The 24873-nt window shown below is 49.2% G+C and overlaps 1 protein-coding gene across 1 annotated transcript in view; it reads left to right on the forward strand.

Moving 5' to 3' along the window:
* The window catches only part of LOC103168043 (killer cell lectin-like receptor subfamily B member 1F), a 113483-nt gene that overhangs the window by 2547 nt on the left and 86063 nt on the right, over positions 1 to 24873 (forward strand). Inside the window, exons 2-3 of the mRNA XM_039911272.1 lie at positions 5351 to 5419; positions 11993 to 12049. Coding sequence (XP_039767206.1) covers positions 5351 to 5419; positions 11993 to 12049 — 126 coding nt within the window. The remainder of the gene's footprint in view (positions 1 to 5350; positions 5420 to 11992; positions 12050 to 24873) is intronic.

Consider the following 24873-nt stretch of genomic DNA (forward strand, 5'->3'; position numbering starts at 1 on the left):
ATGAGCAAGACTGAGCTCCTCATCTTCCCTCCCAAGCCCGGTCCGCTCCCAGACTTCTCCATCACCGTGGATGGCACGACCATCCTTCCCGTCCCGCAGGCCCGCAATCTTGGTGTCATCCTTGACTCGTCCCTCTCGTTCACCCCACACATCCGATCCGTTACCAAGACCTGCCGGTTTCACCTCTACGATATCGCCAAGATCCGCCCTTTCCTCTCCACCCAAACGGCTACCTTACTATTACGGGCTCTCGTTATATCCCGGCTAGACTACTGTGTCAGCCTTCTCTCTGACCTCCCTTCCTCTTCTCTCGCCCCGCTCCGGTCTATTCTTCACTCCGCTGCCCGGCTCATCTTCCTGCAGAAACGATCTGGGCATGTCACTCCCCTTCTTAAACAACTCCAGTGGTTGCCTATCGACCTCCGCTCCAAACAAAAACTCCTCACTCTAGGCTTCAAGGCTCTCCATCACCTTGCCCCTTCCTACCTCTCCTCCCTTCTCTCTTTCTACCGCCCACCCCGCACGCTCCGCTCCTCTGCCGCCCACCTCCTCGCCGTCCCTCGGTCTCGCCTATCCCGCCGTCGACCCCTGGGTCACGTCCTCCCGCGGTCCCGGAACGCCCTCCCTCCTCACCTCCGCCAAACTGATTCTCTTTCCCTCTTCAAAACCTTACTTAAAAATCACCTCCTCCTAGAGGCGTTCCCAGACTGAGCTCCTCTTCCCCCTCTACTCCCTCTGCCATCTCCCCTTTACCTCTCCGCAGCTAAAGCCTCATTTTCCGCTTTTCCCTCTGCTCCTCCACCTCTCCCTTCCCATCCCCACAGCACTGTACTCGTCCGCTCAACTGTATATATTTTCGTTACCCTATTTATTTTGTTAATGAATTGTACATCGCCTTGATTCTATTTATTTGCCATTGTTTTTACGAGATGTTCTTCCCCTTGACGCTGTTTAGTGCCATTGTTCTTGTCTGTCCGTCTCCCCCGATTAGACTGTAAGCCCGTCAAACAGCAGGGACTGTCTCTATCTGTTGCCAACTTGTTCATCCCAAGCGCTTAGTACAGTGCTCTGCACATAGTAAGCGCTCAATAAATACTATTGAATGAATACTTTTGACCTGAAACTCGGATGGCCACGCTGTGGGGCCTGTGGTAAAGGGAAACATACATATGTGCACCACACCACCCTGCCCCCCACCCTCCCAACACACACACACAGAGACACACACACAGACACACAGACACGCAGATCACCAGAGGGCAGAGATAAAGAGGGAAAGAGGGCTGAGTCCCACCTAGGGTCCCCTCCGTGAGACCACAGTAGCTAATGGGGGTGGTCGAGAGTAATAGTTCCTCTTTCCTGTATCTAGCTGGTGCCTGAGGTTGGCTGGGGGTTTGGGGAGGGGCAGTGTAGGGGAAGGACCTGGCAGGCAGCACTGGGAATCGGGGAAAGGGCAGCATAGATCAGAGCTCTGCAGAGAGCTGTCACCCCCACTGAACCATAAGCTCCTTGGGGAGGAGGAATGCTGAATGTTTCTAGATCTTGATCTAGATCTTGAATGTTTCTAGAGAAGCAGCGTGACTCAGTGGAAAGAGCACAGGCTTGGGAGTCAGAGATCATGGGTTCGAATCCTGGCTCCGCAGCTTGTCAGCTTTGTGACTGTGGACAAGTCACTTAACTTCTCTGTGTCTCAGTTACCTCATCTGTAAAATGGGGATTAAGACTGTGAGCCTCACGTGGGACAACCTGATTACCCTGTATCTACCCCAGCACTTAGAACAGTGCTCTGCACATAGTAAGCGCTTAACAAATACCAACATTATTATTAGATCTAAGCACCACAGGGCCCCACACACAGCAACACAGGCTAGGGCTCTTACTCAGCACTAACTATGTGCTAAATATTGGATTAAGCATTCAGGCAGTAGGGGCTCATTCTGCTCAAGGACCACTCTGTGTGAATGAGATTGTGTTTTTGTGTCAGTGTCACACCGAGAGCCCCTTTCCCACTTCCCCCTTGCACACTGTCCCCTTTACACATCTCCCCTTGTAAAGGACCACTCTGTGTGAATGAGATTGTGTTTGGGTGTCAGTGTCACACCGAGAGCCCCTTTCCCACTTCCCCCTTGCACATTGTCCCCTTTACACATCTCCCCTTGTACACCTGCTCCTCCCACACTTTTCCTTTTGCATACCTGCCCTCAAACACTGCCCCCTTGCATGCTCCCCTCCTGCACATCTGCCCCCATGCCCCAGTGTAAAGAACACGGCATATTTCCTGGCCTTTTGCCATGGGTAGGGTTCTGCTCAAACACCAACACTGTGAAGGGGAGGAACTTTTTCGACACCTCCGACAGAAAGACAGACCTCCCCTAACTTTCCCATCACTGTAGACAGCACCACCATCCTTCATGTCTCACAAGCCCAAAGTCTAGGTGTTATCCTGAGTCTTCTCTCTCATTCAACCCACGTATTCAAGCCATCACTAAATCATGTTGATTCCACCTTCACAACATTTCTCAAATCTGCCCTTTCCTCTCCATCCAAACTTCTACCACGTTTATACAACCACCTATCCTACCTGGTTTACTGCATCAGTCTCTTTGCTGACCTCCCAGTCTCCTGTCTCTCCCGACTCCAGTCCTTATTTCACTCTGCTACCTGGATCATTTTTCTACAAAAATGCTCAGGACATTTTATCCACTCCTCAAAAAACTCTGGTCATTGCTCATCCACCTTCACATCAAACAAAAACTCCTCACCAGTGGCTTTAAGGCACTCAATCACCTTGCCCCAGTCTACCTCACCTTGCCTCTCTCTACTACAACCCAGCCCACACACTTTGCTCCTCTAATGCTAAGCTTCTCACTGTGCCTTGATCTCATCTATCTTGCTGTTGACCTCTTGCCCACATCCTTCCTCTGGCCTGGAATGCCCTCCCTCCTCAAATCTGACAGACAATTACTCTCCCCACCTTCCAAGTTTTATTGAAGGGACATCTCCAAGACTAAGTCCCCCTTTCCTGTTCTCCCACTCTCTTCTGCATCACCCTGACTTGCTCCCTTTGTTCATCCCACCTCCCAGCCTCACAGCACTTAGTTACATATCTTTAATTTATTTATTTAGATTAATGTCTGTCTCCCCTGCTCTAGACCTTTAGCTCATTGTCGGCAGAGACTGTGTCAGTTTACTGTTTACTCTTATATTGTACTCTCCCAAGTGCTTAGTACAGTGCTCTGCACAAGGTAAGCGCTCAATAAATAGATCGAATAAATGAATGAATGAATGAATGACTGGCACCCGCCAGAGTACGTTGGCAGCAGTGGTGATGTTGAAGAGAGATCCGAGACAGTTTGGACACTTTCCACAAAGTGTTCCACTATCCTCTAGTGGATAGTGCGTAGTGGATAGAGCACAAAGAGCTTACAGTCCATGGAGGGAAACAGACATTGATATACACATATAAATTATGGAAATATCCAAAAGTGTTATGGGGCTTAGAGTGGGGCAAATACTAATAATAATGATGGCATTTGTTAAGTGCTTACTATGTCCAAAGCACCGTTCTAAGCACTGGGGAGGATACAAGGTGATCATGTTGTCCCATGTGGGGCTCATAGTCTTAATCCCCATTTTACAGTTGAGGGAACTGAGGCACAGAGAAGTGAAGTGACTTGCCCAAAGTCACACAGGTGCCAAGCAGCAGAGCCGGGATTTGAACCCATGATCTCAGACTCCCCAGCCCGGACTAAATGCCTAAATAACTACAGATTCAAGTACATAGTTGCCGCAGAAAAGAGGACTTAATTGGGGAAGTCTTCTTGGAAAATACGTGACCTCATAAATGCTTTGAAGGTAGGGAAGTGGATGTATGGCTGATATGGAGGGGTAGGGCATTCCAAGTCAGAAGGAGGACGTGGGAAAGTGGCTGGAAGTGAGACAGATGAGACTGGACACAATGAATAAGCTGACAGTAAAAGAATGAAGGGCTGGATTGTAATAATAGTAATGATGGTGCTATTTGTTAAGCACTCACTATGTGCCAGGCATTATACTAAATCCTGGGATGGATACAGGCACATAGGGTTGGACACAGTCGTTGTCCAACATGGGGCTCCCAGTCATAATCCCCATTTTACAGTTGAGAGAACAGAGGTCCAGAGAACTTAAGGGATTTGCCCAAGGCCACACAGCAAACATGTGGTGGAGCCAAGATTAGAACCCAGGTCCTCTTGATTCCCAGGCCCATTTTATATCCATTAGGCCATGTTGCTTCTCTAATTGTAATGGGAGATTATGAGGTGAGGTAGAATGGGGTGAGCTGATTGAGAGCTTTAAAGCCCTTGGTATGGAGTTTCTGTTTGATGCAGAGGTGGACGGGCAACCACTGGAGGGTCTTGAGGAGTGGCAAAACATGGACTGAATATTTTTGTAGAAAAATTATCTGGGCTGCAAAATGAAGAATGGACTGAAGTGGGGTGAGGCTGGGTGCCGGGAGGTCAGCAAGGATACTGATGCACAACTCTTGATGGGATAAGGTAAGTGCTTGGCTCAGCAAGGTAGAGGTTTGAATGGAGAGGAAAGGGTGGAATTTAGCAAAGGTTGAACCAACAGGATTTGGTGACAGATTAAATATATGAATTGAATGAGAAAGATCAGTCAAGGACAATGCCAATGTCATGAGCTTGTGAGATAGAGAGGAGAGTGGTATCATGATGGGAAAGACATGGGAAGGGCAGGGTTTGTGTGGAAAGATGAGGAATTCTGTTTTGGACATGTAGTTTGATGTGTTGGGAGGATGTCCAAATAGAGATGCTTTGAAGGTAGGAGGAAATATGAGCCTGCAGAGACAGAGAGAGATCAGAGCTGCTGATGTAGACAAGGGAATCATCATCATAGAGATGGTAGTTGAAGCCATGGGAGCAAATGACTTCTCCAAGGAAATGGATGTAGATGGGGAATAGAATTGGACCCAGAACTGAGCCTTGAGGGACCTCCACTGTCAGAAAGTGAGAAGCAGAGGGGGAGTACACAAAAGAGATTGAGAAAGAGTGGTCCGAAAGATAGGAGGAGAACCAGGAGATGACCGTGTCAGTGAAGCCAAGTAGCCCTGGTGACAGGTCTAAATTCTCCCATGGAGAATGGGGTGAGGGCAGGGATGTAAATATCACTGAATGGAACTGAACAAAAGTGAACCAACAGGACCGCTGGACTCCCAAGTGTCAGACCAGCTGTTTCTAACGTTTCTGCTTGCCTGTCTTTCTGTCTGCCAGCATGCCTGACTGCCACCTATCTGTCCGTGTGTCTCTTGGCCTCCCCCACTTCAGCACTCTCCTTACCCTATCCCCAGGCGCCATCTATGCAGAACTGAAGAACACAGCCCCACTCTCACAGTCTTCACAGATCTCCTCTGACCATGGTAAGTTCCAGGTTCTCAGTGAGTCTGGGGGAAGGGGACAGGGGCTAGTAGGGGGGTAAGTGGTGGAGGGAGGAAATGCTGTCCGAGATAGTAACACCCCCCCTCCCATCCTTATTCAGCTCTCCACGACCCCTTCCCCCGCCATCCCACCCCATCCTCCTCTGCTCTTCCAGTCACCTCCTGAGCAGAGGTTCTGGAAGAGTTCAGACAGGAGAGTCAGACTGGCCCTGGATATCTTTATGCGACTCAGTTTGCTCAGACTGAAAATGACCCTGCTTAGGAAGAGGAGGAGGTTCCATGGTATTGGGCCAACGCAAGAGTTCAAGGGCAGAATCCCAGCTCTCTGTGTCCTTGGGCCAGTTCCCCAAGTCTTTGTCTAGAATGCACTGATTCCCCATAGTTAGTCAGGACTGATCAGGGCCAGTCATTGGGGTGGGGGTGTGCAGAAGCTGGGGGGCATGGGTACAAGACCGCAGTTCCTTAGTAGACCCAGCAAAGGGTTTGGGCACCCCAGCAATCATGAGAAAGGAACAGATGAGGGTTATGGGATTTGGACTTGATAGCATCATCAACCTGTCAATCAGTCAAGAAATCAATAGTCAATCAATGAAGACTATTTATTGAGCACTAATTCTATGCAGAGCATAGTACTAAGCACTTGGGATGGTAGAGTTAGTAGACATATCAAATACTTTTCATTCAATAGTATTTACTGAGCACTTACCATGTGCAGAACACTGTGCTAAGCACTTGGAAAGTACAATTCAACAATAAACCCTGCCCTCAGGGAACTTAGAATCTGTCAGAAGAAAAAGACACAAAATTAATTACAGGAGGGAAGCAAGTGAGTTAGTGATGGAGGGCCAAGTGAGATATGAGGATATGAGGACCCAATTCTTCAGTGCCAACAGGGCAGATGAAATATTTTAAGAACAATGTAAAACAAAGCCCCAGATAGAGCTGCACTCCCGCTGAACATGGAGTCAGTGGCTGAGGACAGACCAGCAGGATACATTGCCCTCAAGGAGAGAGTAGCTCCCTTGGAGCAAAAGCTATTTTTGGAAAGAGCAACAAGAAGCCGAAGAGTAAATAATGCCAGTCACTGCAAACATTAAACATCAATCTATCATTCAATCATATTGATTGAGTGCTAACTATTTGGGGAACACCATACCATTTGGAAAGCTTGGGAGAGTACAATATAAAGAGTGGATAGGTATGTTTCTTGCCCACAAGGAGCTTACAATCTAAAGAAGGAGGCAGCCATTAGAACAATTTGCAGATATGGACACAAGTGTTGTGCGGCTGAGAGTGGGGTGAATAAACGGTACAGATCCAAATGCAAGGGTGACGTGGAAGGGAGAGGGAAGAGGAGTAATGAGGGCTTAGTTGGGAAAGGCTTCTGGGAGGAGATGTGATTTTAATAATAATAATAATGTTGGTATTTGTTAAGCACTTACTACATGCAGAGCACTGTTCTAAGCACTGGGGTAGATACAGGGTAATCAGGTTGTCCACGTCCACTCACAGTCTTAATGCCCATTTTAAAGATGAGGTAACTGAGACACAGAGAAGTTAAGTGACTTGCCCACAGTCACTGCCCACAGACAAGTGGCAGAGCCGGGATTCGAACCCATGACCTCTGACTCCCAAGCCCAGGCTCTTTCCACTGAGCCAAGCTGCTACTCTGAGGCTTTGAAGGTGGGGAGAGTGATGGTTTTTCTGATATAAATGGGGAAGGAGTTTCAGGCCAGAGGTAGGAGATGGGTGAAGTGTTGGCAGTGAGATAGATGAGATCAAAGTAACTGTGAGTAGATTGGTATTAGAGGAGCAAAGTGTGTGGGCTGGACTGTAGTAGGGAATCAGGGAGGTAAGGTAGGAGGGGGGAAAGGGACTGAATGGTTTAAAGCCAATGGTAAGGAGTTTCTGTTTGATGGGAGGGTGTATTGGCAACCAATGGAGGTTCTTGAGCAGTGGGATGAGATGGACTGAACTTTTTTTGGAAAAATGATCTGGGCAGCAGAGTGAACTATGGACAGAAGTGGAGAGAGATAGGAGTCAGGGAGGTCAGTGAGGAGGCTGATGCACTAGTCCAAGTGGGATAGGATAAGTGCTTAGATCAGTGTAGTAGCAGTTTGGTTGGAGAGGAATGGGAGGATTTAGTGATGTTGTAAACATGACAACACAACAGGGGACAAGCTCTGTGTGTTCACAGTTTGTCCAGAAGAACAACTCTTTCCCTTCATATTCTTGTAACTGTATATGTGAGTGTGTGTGTGTGTGTGTGTGTGTGTGTGTGTGTGTGATTTAGGAGTGTTGAGATGGCAGTATCCAGAAGAGATAGGATTTCAGAGGGGTTTCAAAGATGGAGAGAGTGATGGTTTGCCAGATGTGAGGGGGAAGGTAGTTTTCAGGGGGAAGAAAAGACATGCAAGAGGTTGGTGGTCTGAGAGGTAAGAGTGCGGCACAGTGAGTAGGTTGGCCAGAGACGAGTGAAGTCCAAAGTGGGTGGGATTGGGAGAGGAGTGAGGATAAATACCAGAACCCCAAACGGCTCCTCTCCCCATTCCTCATCCACAAGTGAAGTGGGTGGTGCTCGGATACTGGCCCAGAGCAGCTCTAAGTTATCGGAAGGCAAGCAACATCCACTGTGTGGACAGAGCTGAGCTTGTTGCAGTGCCTCCCGTGAACACCGGCTGAAGAATACTCGTTGGCCAGAGAGACCAAAAAGACTTCAAAGATGGAAGTACGGATGGAGGCACTTCAGAAAGCCCCACTGAAGCCTGGTCCCACACTCGGCTCACATTTTATCCTCCACAGTTTCTATGAGCACCATCTAGAGGACGGAGTGGTGTTGAACACTTCCCTTCTTGTCCACAGTCCACTTGTGCAGGCTTAATACTCGGTTGGTAATGTTCCATACACTTAGTAAGGAGACATGTTTTAGCCCTCAGAGTCGGGTCCTCACCCCGACTGGGCATCCTCAGCCCCCACCCCCTTGGCCCCGACTCCCTGGACCTCACGCTGAATGAGCATCCTCAGCTCCCATACCCAAAGTCCATACTCTGACTGGGCATCCCCAATTCTCATCCCCTGGCCCTCAGCTCAAATGGGCACCTTCAGTCCCTGGTCTTCCCCCAAATGGGCACCCTCAGCCTCTACCTCCTGGTCCTCATCCTGACCGGGCACTCTCTAGCTGCCACCTCCTGGTCCTCACCAGTCCGGGCAACCTTGGCCCCGACTCCCTGGTCCTTATCCTGAACAGGCACCCTCAGCCACCACCCCTATTCCTCACCCTGAATGTCTACACTCAGCCCCCACTCCCCAATCTTCATTTTGAATGCCCACCCCTCAGCCTCCATCCCCTGATCCTCACCTTGAATGGGAGCCCTCAGCCCCCAACCCCCTCCTCATCCTCACACTGAATGGACGCCCTCAGCCCCCACCCTCTACTTCTCACTCTGAAAGGGTAACCTCAGCTTCCACATCTGGGTGCTCACCTCAGCCAGGCATCCCCAACCTCCACCCATGGCCTTCCCACACTGAATGGACCCCAAGAGAGGTCTGTGACCAGAGTTCCGTGATTTGTCACTGTTACTGCATTCTGCCCATGGGCCTTCTCCATCTTTGTGTGTTTTATCACCTACTCTTGACACTGACATGCTGGTGGGGCTTTCCTCAGTATGGTGGGGAGCAGTGAGGTACGGACAGTGGACCGGTCCCCTGGGGTGGACCTGGAATGGTGGCTTCAGGGAGGGAGAGAGAACAGGGGAGAAGATGTAGATTTGAGTATCATCTGCATAATAATAGAAATAATAATATTAATAATGGTATATGTTAAGGGCTCATTATGTGCCAAGCATTGTTCTAAGCACTAGGGTAGATACAAAGTAACCAGGTTGTCCCATGTTGGGCTCACAGTCTTAATCCCCATTTTACAGATAACTGAGGCACAGAGAACTTAAGTGGCATGCCCAAGGTCACACAGCAGACAAGCAGCAGAGTCAGGATTAGAACCCATATCCTCCGACTCCCATGCCTGTGCTCTTTCCACTAAGCCACGCTGCTTCTCTGTATAGAGGTGCATAGAGATGGTAGTTGAAGCTTCGGGAGTGAATGCGTTCTCCAATGGAGTGAATGTAGATGGAAAATAGAAGAAGACCAAGAACTGAACCCTGAGGGACCTCAATAATAGAGGGGGTGGGAGGGAGAGGAGGAGCTGGTGAAGGAGATTGAGAATGAACGGCCAGAGAGATAAGAGGAGAACCAGGAGAGGACAGAGTCAGTGAAGCCCAAAATTGGGTAATCTCCATCTGTGAAATAAGGATTAAGACTGTGAGCCCCATGTGGGACAACCTGATTACCTTGTATCTATCCTAGCACTTAGAATAGTACTCAGCACATAGTAAGTGCTTAACAAATATCATCATCATTATGATGATGATGATGTATCCAGGAGAAGGGGGTCAAAGGCAACAGAGAGGTGGAGGAGGATTAGGATGGAGCAGGAGCCATTGGATTTGGCAAGAAGGTCACTGGCGACTTTTGAGAGGATGATTTCAGTGAAGTGAAAGGGATGGAAGCTAGATTGGAGGGGATTCAGGGGAGAGTTGGAGGAGAGGAATTTGAGACAGAGGATGTAGACGACTCACTCAAGGCATTTGGAGAGGAAATGTAGGAGGGTGATGGGGTGATAACTGGAAGGAGCTGTCAGGATAAGGAATGGGGTTTTTTTTTTAGGATAGAGGAGACGGCATGTTTAAAGGCAGTGGGGAAGAAGCCACTGGAGAATGAACAGTTGAAGATGGCTGTTAGGGAGGGAAGGAGGGAAAGGGTGAGAGTTTTTATAAGGTGCAAAGGAATGGGATCTGATGCACACGTGGAGGGGGTGGAATTTGCGAGGAGACAGGAGATCTCCTCTGGAGATACTGTAAGTTCTATTGACTAACTAAATGACTGACTGATGGAGGAGCAAGAAACCAAAGCCAGATGGAAATGTGGTCAGTATCTCTTGCTTCTCTGCATGTGGCTCTACCTCCTGTCCCAGCCCTCCAAGGGAGGTCAAGAGAAGCAAGGGAAATGAGGGCATAAAAGGGTTAACAGAGGGTAGGGGGCTGGTGGCCCAACACAGCAATCTGAGTGGGGCTCCCAGGCTCGCTCACTCCAGGTCCCTAACACTCCCTGAGCATTTCCAATTTAGGTGGAAAGATCCCCCAGCCCTTTCCAGAATAAAAAATTGCGGCATTTGTTAAGCACATATTATGTGCTGAGATAGATAGATTTGACAGAGTACTTGTCTCATAGACTCAACATCTAAGTATGTGTGAGAACAAGACTTGAATCCCCATTTTACAAATAAGGAAACTGAGGCAGAGAACTTAGGAGACGTATCCAATATCACACAGCAGGCAACCCTCCAGGTCCATGTTCATTTGCCTAGGCTTTACTGCCTCCCTAACTGGCTTGCTTGGCTGCTTTTTGGCCAGTTTTTTCTTTGGAGTCTGCCAATTCCCAGGGCCCAGGATTCCTGCTTGCTCTCAGTTCACAGGTAGCAACTATTCTTGACCACTCCCAGTCCCCACATGCCCACGACCCCTTCCTGCCCTCCCCAAGCACTCAGTGAGTGTCAGTCCCTGACGCTGATTACTGGCCGACTGTCTGCCGCCCCAAAGTCCTTCATGACCCTCCCAGGTGGACCACCTCCCTGCCAGTCTCATTATCTATACTTAGTAGATGGGCACAGACCGGGCATACACTCTCTATGCTTACCTTGGTCTGGGATTCTTCATTCTGTCCCTGGGGTAGGGACCCCAATTACTCCCCATCTGACTCCTTCCAGCTGATCAATGAGGAGTCTTTTTAGGCCTGCTGAAGGCAGAGCACTGGACTGAGCTCTTGGGGGTCTGTGTGCTCCCTGCTCTTAACTGACACACCATCAAGGAGAGGAACAGTCCCTTGAATTTGATTCACCAAAGGTTTTCACAGGGGGAGTTAACAGGCAGTGGTTCAAGTTAAATAAAATCAAAGACAAAAAGAGGGGAAGAGTGGGGTTGAAAGGTCTTATGTGTTCCTGCAACAGGAGATCTGGGTCACACTCAGGCACTAGAACAGTGATCTGCACAGAGTAAGCACTCAATAAATATCACTGATTGATTGAGGGAGGACTCTGGGGCATGAGGATGGACTAAGTGACCACACTGATGACTCTGAGCAAGGAGTGGGGGGTGATTGGCCTCTCTGACACAAACTAGGGCTCTGGACACAGACCCTTCCCCCGGACTCTGCCTCTCCAGCTCTGTGTCCACCCTGCCCTGTCCTCTATGACTGCTGGACACTCAAGGTCGAAACTTCTGGCCTTGGATCTCCCCACCTGTCCCACGGGGAGGGACATGCAAAGCCCAGGGCACTCTAAGGATGAGAACTCAGTGAGCAGGATGTCCGAGCGCTGGCCCCATCAGGGATCAGTCAGGCCTGGGATAAGAACTGGGGACACAGGTCACTCCTTTGACTCCTATGTAGAGCAGACCAGGTCCCAGGCCTATCCAACATCTCTGATCTCTGCTCCTTTTCCAGGAAACCTTTATCAGGAACTGAATATCGATGATGGAGGCAGGTCCCACACCAAGCCAGGTGCGTGTTTTCTCTGGATGGGATTTAGGAGCTTGGGCTTGGGCTTGGGGAGTGGTATTGAGGAGGATTCCTCTCTCCTGCACTCTGAGAGGGTGACACTGAGATTTGGGCATCATTATGTCCATGTCAGGAGGATCCTGAAATTAACAAACTGTTAGGCTGGAAAGAGTTAGAGTCCCTAATCCTGCTAAGCCGAGCTGTGCCCAGTGACCCAGGAAGAGCTGTGCCTGAGCTCCAGGCAGAACTGTATCCAATGGCCCAGGCAGAGCTATATCCAGAGCACCAGACAAATTTGAGCTCAATGCAGAAATGTCAGGGTTTGGAGTAATAACAATAATAAGAATGTTGGTATTTGTTTAGCACTTACTATGTTCAGAGCACTGTTCTAAGCACTGGGGTAGATACAGGGTAATCAGGTTGTCCCACGCGAGGCTCACAGTCTTAATCCCCATTTTACAGATGAGAGAACTGAGGCATAGAGAAGTTAAGTAACTTGCCCACAGTCACACAGCTGACAAGTGGCAGAGCAGAGATTCAAACCCATGACCTCTGACTCCCAAGCCTGGGCTCTTTCCACTGAGCCATGCTTCTTCAGTGAACCCTGTCATCCAGCAAAGTGTCCCTGGGGAATTGGGCAGGGACCCAGAAATCTTCATGGCAGTTTGAAAGAGTCTATCCAAATGAGGGTGGAGCTTGAAGGTCACCTAGGCCAAGCCAATGGCCTATGTGGGCAGGCACAAGACACCATGAATGTCAGACAGAACTCCCTAATCCACTTCAGTCGTGTGTGGCTGGACACAAGGATTCTGCTTCCACATAGCCAGAGTAGAGAGACCGGGGACCCTAATTGATGCACTGATCACTGGGATTTAGGCTCAGGATCACCAGGGTCAACCTCCAGCATCCCAGACAACCCGTAATGTCCATTGGTGAGATTGGCATATGTATGTAATTTATTTATATTAATGTCTGTCTCCCCCTCGAGAGTGTAAGCTCATTGTGGGCAGGAAATGTGACTACCAACTCTTTTGTATTGTACTCTCTCAAGTACTCAGAGCAGTGCTTTGCATAAAGTAAGAGCTTAGTAAATGCCAGGGATTATGGGAAACCTGTCCACATCTACCATGGACAGACATCAAGATCTTGATAATAATTAATGTTTTCTTAATTCGATATCAATGAAAACAACTCTGATTCAAAGCACCCATTCCCTAGTTCTAATACTTTTCCACCACGGAGGGTTCTATGTACATGATCCACTCATTCATCCATTCAATCATTATTTATTGAGTGCTTGCTGTGTGCAGAGCACTGTTCTAAGCTCTTGGGACAGCACAGTACAACAATAAACAGACTTATCCCCTGCAGATGTTGCAGAGCTCCTATTCTTCTGTTTTTTCCCCCTGTTTTCTCAGGATCCCCCAGATTCCAGTTTCACCCTGAGTTCTTCAGAAGTAGGGTCTTTTAGCAACCTTTTTTCTCCTTAGGGGCAGGAGAGTCTCTCCTCTGGAGTCCTAACTCTGGACCTTGACTCTCCAAGGCACCCAAACCCTAATCCTCTCCATTATTTCCTGCAATCCCATGTCTGATCCGGGTCCACAACACGAGCTCTCCCTATGTCCTGCTTTCCCAGGAAAACAGCTCTCTTCCTCTCACCTCAAGATGACCAAAGGCTTTCCTTTGCCCTCCTTCTCTGGCCCAACTGTTTCATGCCCAATCTGTCTCCCAGTTTGGCTCTGCTAAGTATTTACAATTGCCTCAGGAAAGGACATCAAGGAGTGACTGTTCTGGCTTCTTTTTCCCTCTCCTACTTGTGAGGGCCAGTGAAACTGGTCATCACATACCTGGCCTCCAGGCCTGCTCCTCACACAGGAATAACTCACAGGCTGAGTTTTCTCTTTCTTCTTTGACTGGAGTTTCAGACCCCCGACTTTGCCCCTGGACCTGCCCCTCACACAGGAAGAACTCACAAGGCCCTCACACTGGCACTTCAGACGCCCCAGTTCTACCCCTTCCTTGCCCCTGCTGGCCCTATTCCTTGATCAGGAAGAATCATGGGCCAGAGGCTATTCCTCTCTTCAGGCTTGTGGACTCCTGGCCCTATCCATGGTTCAGACCCTTGGCCCTGTCTAGATTTCACATCCCCAGCCATGTCCAAAGTTTGGATCCCCAGCCTTGACCCTCACACAGGAAGAACCCATGGGTTGGGAGCTCTCTCTCCCCCCAGGCTCGTGGTTCAGACCCCAGCCTTTCCACAGTTCAGATCCCTAGCCTTGTCCAAAGTTTGGACCCCCAGTCCTGACCCTCACACAGGAAAAACTCAAGGGCTGGGCTCTCTCTCTCTCCCCTCAGGCTGGCGATATGGGGCCTGGGCCTGGATCCTGGCCGGGTTCGTCGGGATCTTGTTAGTGTCAGTGACCGTGACCTTGATTGTGAAATGTAAGTCCTGCTGCCTCACTCAAGGGTCCGGGAGAGGGATGGTGGCAGAACTAGGGCCTGAGGGACCAGAGCGGGGGAGGAGGATGAGGGCTTCAAGGTATGGGGTAGGGGGACACAGGGGCACAGGACTTAGAAGAGTCAGAAGAAAGCTAGCAAGACATCTTCAAGGGGAAACTGAGGGACCAATTGGTTCCTGAGGTCGCTGAGCAGGGGACATCACTGAGCGATGGTTTCAAAGCCTCAGACCATCAGCACCTGAGACAGGGCCCCCAAACCTGAGGTTAAACCCAGTACCTTTCCCCCTCCAAGTCCCAGGAAATACAAGGGAGAGCCAGGGAGTGGAAGGACTGTGGGTAGAAGGGTTGGGGGATGAGTGTCTGGTGGCACTGGGGGTGGGAGGGGAGAAGAGACAGATGGCTCACAGGCTCCTTTCCCCATTTTTACTTCAGATGACCTAGGTCTGACAAATTGTCCTGGAACGTCAAGTGCAGGGGTGTGTGTGTGTGTGTGTGTGTGTGTGTGTGTGTGTGTGTGTGTGTGTGTGTGTGTGTGTGTGTGTGTGCGCGCGCGCGCGCGTGTGGGTGTATGGAGGATGGGTATAATAATAATAGTAATAATAAGAAAAATAATGATAGTATTTGTTAAGTGCTTACTTTTTGCCAAGCACTGATCTAAATGCTGGGGTAGATGCAAGGTAATCAGGTTGTCCGATAAGGGACTCACAGTATTAATCCCCACTTTACAGATGAGGTAACTTAGGCACAGTTAAGTGACTTACCCAAGATCACACAGCAGACAAGTGGTGGGGACAGGATTAGAACCTATCACCTCTGACTCCCAAGCCGGGGTTCTTTCCACTAAGCCTCCCTGCTTCTCTGAACAGAATTGTCCCCAGGACATCAGTAGTTCCAGGATTGACTCCCTGGGCAGAGGGGAAGCTGGAGTGTACAGGTCCTTCCTGTAATGGATGCCGCAGGGGCAACCCATTGGCTGGATCCCAGATTTGGGATGGGACTCACACCTGGTCATTAGCTCCATCCTGGACATCCTGTGGGCAGCTGGCTATAGGGAGATGGTCACTGTGGCAACAACATATGGTCCAGCAAAAGAGAAGGAGCCATGAACCCTGGGGCTGTTTACAGAGCATCGGGGACCCTCTCCATGTGTGTACGGGAAAGGAGGGATCTCAGTCTCTTTCCCCTCATGTCCACCACAGGGAGGCTTGGCCCACAGAGTTGTGTCCAAGGGATGGGGGGAGCTGTGGGCTCCTGGACATTCAGATTAAGCAATGCAGTCTCGGCTGTGAGCAGGATTCCCAAACCAGTCTCGGCTGTGAACAGGATTCCCAAACCCTAGAATCGGGAGGTGACTGACCTCCAGTCTGCCCTGTCTGCCCCAGATTGACCACTCCCCACAGACCTGCCTGTGCTGTGTCTGCCTTGTGTTCAGTCACTGCCTCCTTAATAATAATAATAATAATAATGTTGGTATTTGTTAAGCGCTTACTATGTGCAGAGCACTGTTCTAAGCGCTGGGGTAGACACAGGGAAATCAGGTTGTCCCACGTGGGGCTCACAGTCTTAATCCCCATTTTACAGATGAGGTAACTGAGGCACAGAGAAGTTAAGTGACTTGCCCACAGTCACTCAGCTGACAAGTGGCAGAGCTGGGATTTGAACTCATGACCTCTGACTCCAAAGCCCGTACTCTTTCCACTGAGCCACACTGCTTCTCCACGCTGCTTCTCCTTCACTCTCTGACTCCAAAGCCCGTGCTCTTTCCACTGAGCCACGCTGCTTCTCCACGCTGCTTCTCCTTCACTCCTCCGTGTCCCCAGATTTGTTGGTCAGCCATCAGACCCAAGACAGCGGAGCCTCCAGCCCAGGAAGTGCCCAGCCCAAGGGCCACGCACATCTGTAGGGTCACTGGGGTCGCTGGAGTCACTCCCAGGTTTGTCACTGAGGGAAAACCCCAGTCCTGAGTCCCCAGGGACAGTCTGATCAGGCCAGGGATTGAGCCTTCACACTTGTGTCGTCAGGTGAACCCCTCCCTTCTGCCTGTGAGCGGGGCCAGCTACCACCTCGGTCCGGGGAAAGTGATCCCACAGGTCCTGCCCTGTTAGGGTCTGGGGAATCAACTGATGCTTCAGGTGGGTTAGGAGCAGCGTGGCTCAGTGGAAAGAGCCCGGGCTATGGAGTCAGAGGTCATGGGTTCGAATCCCAGCTCTGCCACTTGTCAACTGTGTGACTGTGGGCAAGTCACTTAACTTCTCTGTGCCTCAGTTACCTCATCTGTAAAATGGGGATTAAGAGTGTGAGCCCCATGTGGGACAACCTGATTCCCGTGTCTACCCCAGCGCTTAGAACAGTGCTCGGCACATAGTAAGCGCTTAACAAATACCAACATTATTATTATTATTATTAGATGAGCAGCAGAGCAGCTTTTCAATGAGCTGCTGTTTCTCCAGGTAATGGGTTCCGGGGGCGGGGGTCAGGGATCCCAAGGAGCCACGGGCAGTACCAGGGGTCTCAGCAATTCTCAGGATTCTCTCCTGCCAGCCTAGGGGTCACCACCAAAAGAGACTTTGGAGTCCAGGGCAGACCCTCCCCAAATCTATGGGGCAGCTCAGACTGAACAGAAAGCACTTTCTGTGCTCAGAGCACCAAACTGGACACCCAATGTGTACAGACTATACCAGACTATAAAGACTATACCAGACACCCTCTGTGTGCAGAGCACTGTACTGGACCACCAATTGGGGGCAGACCACTGTATTGGGCACCATTGTCCACAGAGCATAGTAGTGGGCACCCAGTGTGTGCAGAAGGCTGAACTGGACACCTACTATGTACAGAGCACTGTACTGAACACACACTGTGTGCACAGCACTGTACTAGGCACCTATTGTGAATAGTGTATTGAACAAAGCATCTACTATAGAGTACAGTACTGAGTGTTTTCGTGGTGTAGACTGTTGTACTCGCACCTAGAGTGCATAGACTACAGTACCATTTACCCACTGGGTGCCAAGGGCTGTATTAGTGTGTGCCCAGCACTTTCATCATAATGCTACTGGATGTACTGAACTAAGCGTAGAAAAAGAAGAGCAGAAGCCTAAGGCAAATTCCCTGTACCCAAGAAACTTCCACTCTAATGGGATGGGCAGATGTAAAAATTTGAATAATTAGCATAAATAATTGAGTTTTTAGTAATTCAATTAAATATAGACACAGTGCTGTAGCTGTGGGGTTGCTATGCTATATGAAGTCGTGATTCAGTTGGGAAAGTCTGGTTGAAGAGGTGAGATTCAAGAAGCATTTTAGAGTATAGGGAAAGCTGAGGTCTGCTGCATTTATTGAGAGGAACCAGTCCAGGTCCCAGGAATCAGTGAGAGATGGATTTGAGACTGCGGAATAGAGAGTGAGGTACTGTTGGAAGGGAGCGTGGAAGGAGTGGAGCATGGAAGGAGGGAATCCTTGAGCTACAACTGAGCAGGAAAATAGAGGGCACAGTGAGAGAGGGTAGGAAGAGTGGGGCATAGGGGAAGACCTTGAAGCTGATGGGAGACCAGTTCTTTTTTAATGGGGACAGTAGTGGGTAGCCACTAGAGGCTCATGAGCAGGGAGTGATGTGTTCAAAGCAGCATGGTGTAGTGGATACAGCACAGGCCTGGGAGTCAGAAAGGCATGGGTTCTAATCCCAGCTCTGCCTCTTGTCTGCTGTGTGACCTGGGACAATTCATTTCACTTCTCTGTGCCTCAGTTACATCATCTGTAAAATGGTGATCAAGACTGTGAGACCCATGTGGAACCGGGACTGTGTCCAACCCGATTCGCTTGTATCCACCCCAGAGTTTAGTATGGTGCCTGGCATGTAGTAAGCGGTTAACAAATATGATAAGTATTATCATTATTTTTTTTAATAATAATAGAGTTTTAGGAAAGTGATCAGGACAGCTATATGTGTGGCATTCCGGACCTTTAACTCTCTCCTTAGGCCCCCTGTTCCTCCCCCTCCCCCATCTCTCACCCCCAATGATCTGGCTGCCTATTTCCTCATGAAAATCATCACAATCAGGTCTGAGCTCCCCAAAGTCACCCCTCCGCCTCTCTCCTCCCCCCCACCAACCCTCTCCCCTACTTTCCCATCCTTCCCTGCAGTATCCTCAGAAGAGATTTCCTCCCTCCTCGCAAGTGCCACCCCCTCCACCTGCGCCTTGGACCCCATTCCCTCTCACCTTATTAAAACCATCGCCCCTGCCCTCCTCCCTTCCTTACCTTCCATTTTTAACCACTCAATCTCCAATGGCTCCTTCCCCTCTGCCTTCAAACATGCCCACGTCTCCCCTATCCTAAAAAAACCCGATCTTGACCCCACTTCTCCCTCCAGTTATTGCCCTATCTCCCTATTACCCTTCCTTTCCAAAATCCTAGAACGAGTCGTCTACAATCGATGCTTAGAATTCCTTAACTCCCATTCTCTCCTGGACCCCCTCCAATCTGGCTTCCGTCCCCTCCACTCTACCAAGACTGCTCTCTCTAAAGTCACCCATGACCTCCTTCTTGCCAAATCCAGTGGCTCCTACTCCATTCTAATCCTCCTTGACCTCTCTGCTGGTTTGACACTGTCGACCATCCCCTCCTCCTCCATACCTTATCTCACCTTGGCTTCACGGTCTCCGTCCTCTCCTGGTTCTCCTCTTACCTCTCTGGCCGATCATTCTCGGTCTCCTACGCTGGAGCCTCCTCCCCCTCCCATCCTTTAACTGTTGGAGTTCCTCAAGGGTCAGTTCTTGGCCCTCTTCTGTTCTCCATTTACACTCACTCCCTTGGTGAACTCATTTGCTCTCACGGCTTTGACTACCATCTCTACGCAGATGACACGCAGATCTACATCTCCGCCCCTGTCCTCTCCCCCTCCCTTCAGGCTCGCATCTCCTCCTGCCTCCAGGATGTCTCCACCTGGATGTCGGCCCGCCACCTAAAACTCAACATGAGCAAAACTGATTTCCTCATCTTCCCTCCTAAGCCCGGTCCTCTCTCAGACTTCCCTATCACCATGGATGGTGCAACCATCCTTTCCGTCTCTCAGGCCTGCAACCTCGGTGTCATCTTTGACTCGTCTCTCTTGTTCACCCCACACATCCGATCCGTTACCAAGACCTGCCGGTCTCACCTTTACGGTATCGCCAAGATCCGCCCTTTCCTCTCCACCCAAACGGCTACCTTACTGCTTCGGGCTCTCGTTATATCCTGGCTAGACTACTGTGTCAGCCTTCCCTCTGATCTCCCTTCCTCCTCTCTCGCCCCGCTCCGGTCTATTCTTCACTCTGCTGCCCAGATCACCTTCCTGCAGAAATGATCTGGGCATGTCACTCCCCTTCTTAAACAACTCCAGTGGTTGCCTATCAACCTCCGCTCCAAACAAAAACTCCTCACTCTAGGCTTCAAGGCTCTACATCACCTTGCCCCTTCCTACCTCTCCTCCCTTCTCTCTTTCTACCGCCCACCCCGCATGCTCCGCTCCTCCGCCGCCCACCTCCTCACCGTCCCTCAGTCTCACCTATCCCACCGTCGACCCCTGGGCCACATCCTCCCGCCGTCCCGGAACGCCTTCCCTCCTCACCTCCGCCAAACTGATTCTCTTCCCCTCTTCAAAACCCTACTTAAAACTCACCTCCTCCAAGAGGCCTTCCCAGACTGAGCTCCCCTTCTCCCTCTACTCCCTCTACCACCCCCTCTTCACCTCTCCGCAGCTTAACCCTCTTTTCCCCTCATTTCCCTCTGCTCCTCCCCCTCTCCTTTCCCATCCCCTCAGCACTGTACTCGTCCGCTCAACTGTATATATTTTCATTACCCTATTTATTTTGTTAATGAAATTTACATCGCCTTGATTCTATTTAGTTGCCATTGTTATCACGAGATGTTCTTCCCCTTGACTCTATTTATTGCCATTGTTCTTGTCTGTCTGTCTCCCCCGGTTAGACTGTAAGCCCATCAAATGGCAGGGACTGTCTCTATCTATTACTGACTTGTTCATTCCAAGCGCTTAGTACAGTGCTCTGCACATAGTAAGCACTCAATAAATACTATTGAAAGGCTGGAGGCCAGGTGGATGGGGATGGGAGCTTCTTCATGTTCCCGTATACCATCGCTCCTGTCCTGGGCCTGATGGAGTCTCCAGAAAGGCCTCAGTTCATTCATTCATTCAATCATATTAATTAAGCTCTTACAGTGTGCAGAGCACCGTACTTAACTTGGGAAAGTACGATACAACAATAATGAGTGACAATCTCTGCCTACTTCAAGCTCACAGTCAAGGGTGGGGAGAAGGACATGAATAGAAATAAACAGACAGTATAAATTAATAAAATTACAGATATAAACAAAAGTGCCGTGGGCCTGGAATGGGGAGAAGAGCAAAGGGAGTAAGTTGGAGTGACACAGAATCGAGTGGGAGATGAAGAAAAGTGGAGCTTAGTCTGGGAAGGCCTCCTGGAAGAGATGTGACTTCAATAAGTCTTTGAAGAAGGGGAGAGTAATTGTCTGGCAGATTTGAGGAGGGAAGGTGTTCCAGGCCAGAGATAATAATGATAATAATGTTGGTATTTGTTAAGTACTTACTAGGTGCAGAGCTCTGTTCTAAGTGCTGAAGTAGATACAGGGTGATCAGGTTGTCCCACGTGAGGCTCACAGTTAATCCCCATTTTACAGATGAGGTAACTGAGGCACAGAGAAGTTAAGTGACTTGCCCACAGTCACACAGCTGACAAGTGGCAGAGTCGGGATTCGAACCCATGACCTCTGACTCCCAAGGCCGGGCTCTTTCCACTAATAATAATGGTGGTATTTGTTAAGTGCTTACTATGTGCAAAGCACTATTGTAAGCACTGGGGGGATACAGGCTCATCAGGATGTCCCACGTGGGGCTCACAGTTTTAATTCCCATTTTACAGTTGAGGTAACTGAGGCACAGAGAAGTTAAGTGACTTGCTCAAATTCACACAGCTGGCAAGCAGCAGAGCTGGGATTAGAACCCATGACCTCTGATTCCCAAGCCCAGGCTCTTTTCACTGAACCACGCCACTTCTCTGTAGGTAGAATGTGGTCTAGGGGTCTGTGGAGGGATAGGTGAGATTGAGATTGAGAATTGAGATTGAAAAGGTTGCACCAGAAGAACAAAGTGTGTGGACTGGGTTGTAGAATGAGAGAAGTGAGGTGAAGTAGGAGGGGGCAAGGTGATGGACTGCTTTAAAGCCAATGGTGAGGAGTTTTAGTGTCCCTGAAATGGAAGCAGGAGGAACCCTGGCTGACTCCAGGCCAGGCCAGAACAGATCCCAGTCAGGAGCTCCGCTCTATCAAGAGGTGACAACATGTCCCGCTTGAGTGTCCCCTTGGCAGAGGAAAGGGAAAATTGTCTGCAAGTCCCATTCTAATGATGTCTCCTTCTCTCCTGTTCCTCTCTGCAGCTCTCCTGAACTCCCAGACCCAGAAACCTGCCACCAACCCCAACTCCACCAATCTGACCACCCTGACCTTCAGGACCCCCCAAACCGCCCAGCCGCCCTGGACCACCCAGACCCCAGACTGCACCCCAGGAGGTAACTGTGGGATTCTCATTCAGAATCTGGTTTCAGCTAGAAGCCTAGAAATTTCTGGACAATTTGGAAATGTGATACCAGGGGCTGGGCATCAGAAGCCTGAGGTCCCTCTGTTGGTGGGGGTCCCTCTCTGGAAGGGAAGTATCTCCTAGGGCCGGAGGTTGCTCTGAATCTCATTTTTGCCATATCTCTCTCCTTCCTGCTCCTTTCTGCAGTGTCAGACCCCTCCCAGCCCCTTGCTGGTGTCAAGACCCTCACACCCTCCGTGGCCACCTCCGAGCGTTTCCCTCAGAACCCCATTCAGTAGAGCAAGCAGCAGCTCAGACCTTGCCAGTGCTCCAGATGAGAGTTTGGGTGACTGACTCAGGCTGATGGGGGATAATAATAACATTATTAATAACAATAATAATATGAGTATTTGTTAAGCAGTATTGTATTAAGCAGTATTTGTAAGGAAGCAGCATGGCTTAGTGGAAAGAGCACAGTCTTGGAAGTCAAAGGTCAGGGGTTCTAATCCCAGATCTGCCACTTATCAACTGTGTGACTTTGGGCAAGTCACTTAACTTCTCTTTGCCTCATTTACCTCATCTGTAAAATGGGGATTAAGACTGTGAGCCTCATGTGGAACAACCTGATCACCTTGTATCAAACCCAGTGTTTAAAACAGTGCCTTGAACATAGCACTTAAATACTAGAATTATTATTATTATTATTAAGCTTTTAATATGTGGCAGTCACTGTACTAACCTTTGGGTTGGATAATTGGGTTGGACACAGTCACAGTCAGTCAGTTGTATTTATTGAATGCCTTCTGTGAACAGAGCACTGTACTAAGCACAGGGTAGTGTACAGTATAATAATAAACCAACACATTCCCTTCCTGCAATGAGCTTACAGTTTATAGGGCGAGACAGACATCAATCTAAATAAATAAATTACAGGTATAGACGTAAGTGCTGTGGGCTGGGAGAGGGGATGAACAAATGGTACTTGTTAAGCACTTAATGTGTGCCAAGCACAGTGCTAAACACTGGGGTAGTTACAAGTTAATCACATTCGACACAGTCTCTGTTCCACATTGGACTCACACTCTTAATCCCCATTTTTCACAGATGAGGTAAGTGAGGCACAGAAAAGTAAAATGGTTTGCCCAAGTCACACAGTAGACAAATGGCAGAGCTGGGATTAGAACCCATGATGTGGCTCAGTGGAAACAACATGGGCTTGGGATCAGAGGTTGTGGGTTCTAATCCCTACCCCACAGAGCAGCAGCATGGCTCAGTTGAAAGAGCATGGGCTTTGGAGTCAGGGCTCATGAGTTTGAATCCCAGTTCTGCCACTTGTCGGCTGTGTGACTGTGGGCAAGTCACTTCAGTTCTCTGTGCCTCAGTTCCCTCATCTGCAAAATGGGGATTAAGACTGTGAGCCCCACGTGGGACAACCTGATTCCCCTATGTCTACCCCAGCGCTTAGAACAGTGCTCGGCACATAGTAAGTGCTTAACAAATACCAACATTATTATTATTACCCCGCCACTTGTCAGCTGTGTGACTTTGGGCAAGTCACTTAACTTCTCTGTGCCTCATTTACCTCATCTGTAAAATGGGGATTAAGACTGTGAGCCCCATGTGAGACAACCTTGTATCTCTCCCAGTGCTTAGAACAGTGCTTGATACTTAGTAAGTGCTTAACAAATAGCATCATCATCATCATTATTAGTATTATAATTATTCTGACTCTCAGGCCAGTGCTGTAACCACTACGCCATGCTGCTTCTCTAATAAAGCGAACAAGTCAGGGCAGCTCAGAAGGGAGTGTGAGAAGAGGAAAGGAGATCTTAGTCAGGGAAGGCCTCTTGGAGGAGATGTGCCTTCAATAAGACCATGAAGGGGGAGAGAATGATTTTCTGTTGGATTTGAGGAGAGAGGGCGTTCTCAGCCAGAAACAGAAGATGAGCGAGAAATCAGCAGTGAGATGGACGAGATCAAGGAACACTGAGAAGGTTAGCATTAAGACTGTGAGTCCTAAGTGCAACAGGGGCTGTGTCCAACATGATTTGCTTGTAGAACACTAGAATTATTCTTCTTCTCATTCTTATTAGAGGAGCATAATGTATGAGCTGGGTTGTTGTATTCATTCATTCATTCATTCATTCATTCATTCATTCATTCATTCGTATTTATTGAGTGCTTACTGTGCGCAGAGCACTGTACTTAGCCCTTGGAAAGTAAAATTAAGCAATAGCAAGAGACAGTCCCTGCCCAAATCGGCTTACAGTCTAGAAGTGGGGAGACAGACATCAAAACAAGTAAACAGGCATCAATATAAATAAATAGAATTACAGGTATATACACATCAAAACAAGTCAAGAGGCACTAATATATATTGAATTATAGATTTGTACATATATGAACAAGTGCTGTGGGGCAGGGAGGTGGCTAGAGGAAAGGGTATGAGTCAGGGTGATGGGGAGGGTAGGGGAGCTGAGGAAAAGAGGGGTTTAGTATGGGAAGGCCTCTTGGAGGAGGTGAGCCTTTGGTAGGGATTTGAAGGGGCGAAGTTGATTGTTTGGCAGATTTGAGGAGGGAGAGCGTTCCAGGCCAGACGTAGGATGTGGGCCAAGAGTCGATGGCAGGACAGGAGAGAACAAAGCCCAGTGAGAAGGTTAGCATGAGAGGAGTGGAGTGTGAGGGCTGGGATGTGGAAGGAGAGAAGGGAGATGAGGTAAGAAGGGTCAGGGTGATGGAGAGCTTTGAAGCCAATAGTGAGGAGTTTTTGCTTAATA

Source organism: Ornithorhynchus anatinus, chromosome 2, assembly GCF_004115215.2.
Source record: "Ornithorhynchus anatinus isolate Pmale09 chromosome 2, mOrnAna1.pri.v4, whole genome shotgun sequence".
In the NCBI taxonomy this organism is placed as follows: domain Eukaryota; kingdom Metazoa; phylum Chordata; class Mammalia; order Monotremata; family Ornithorhynchidae; genus Ornithorhynchus; species Ornithorhynchus anatinus.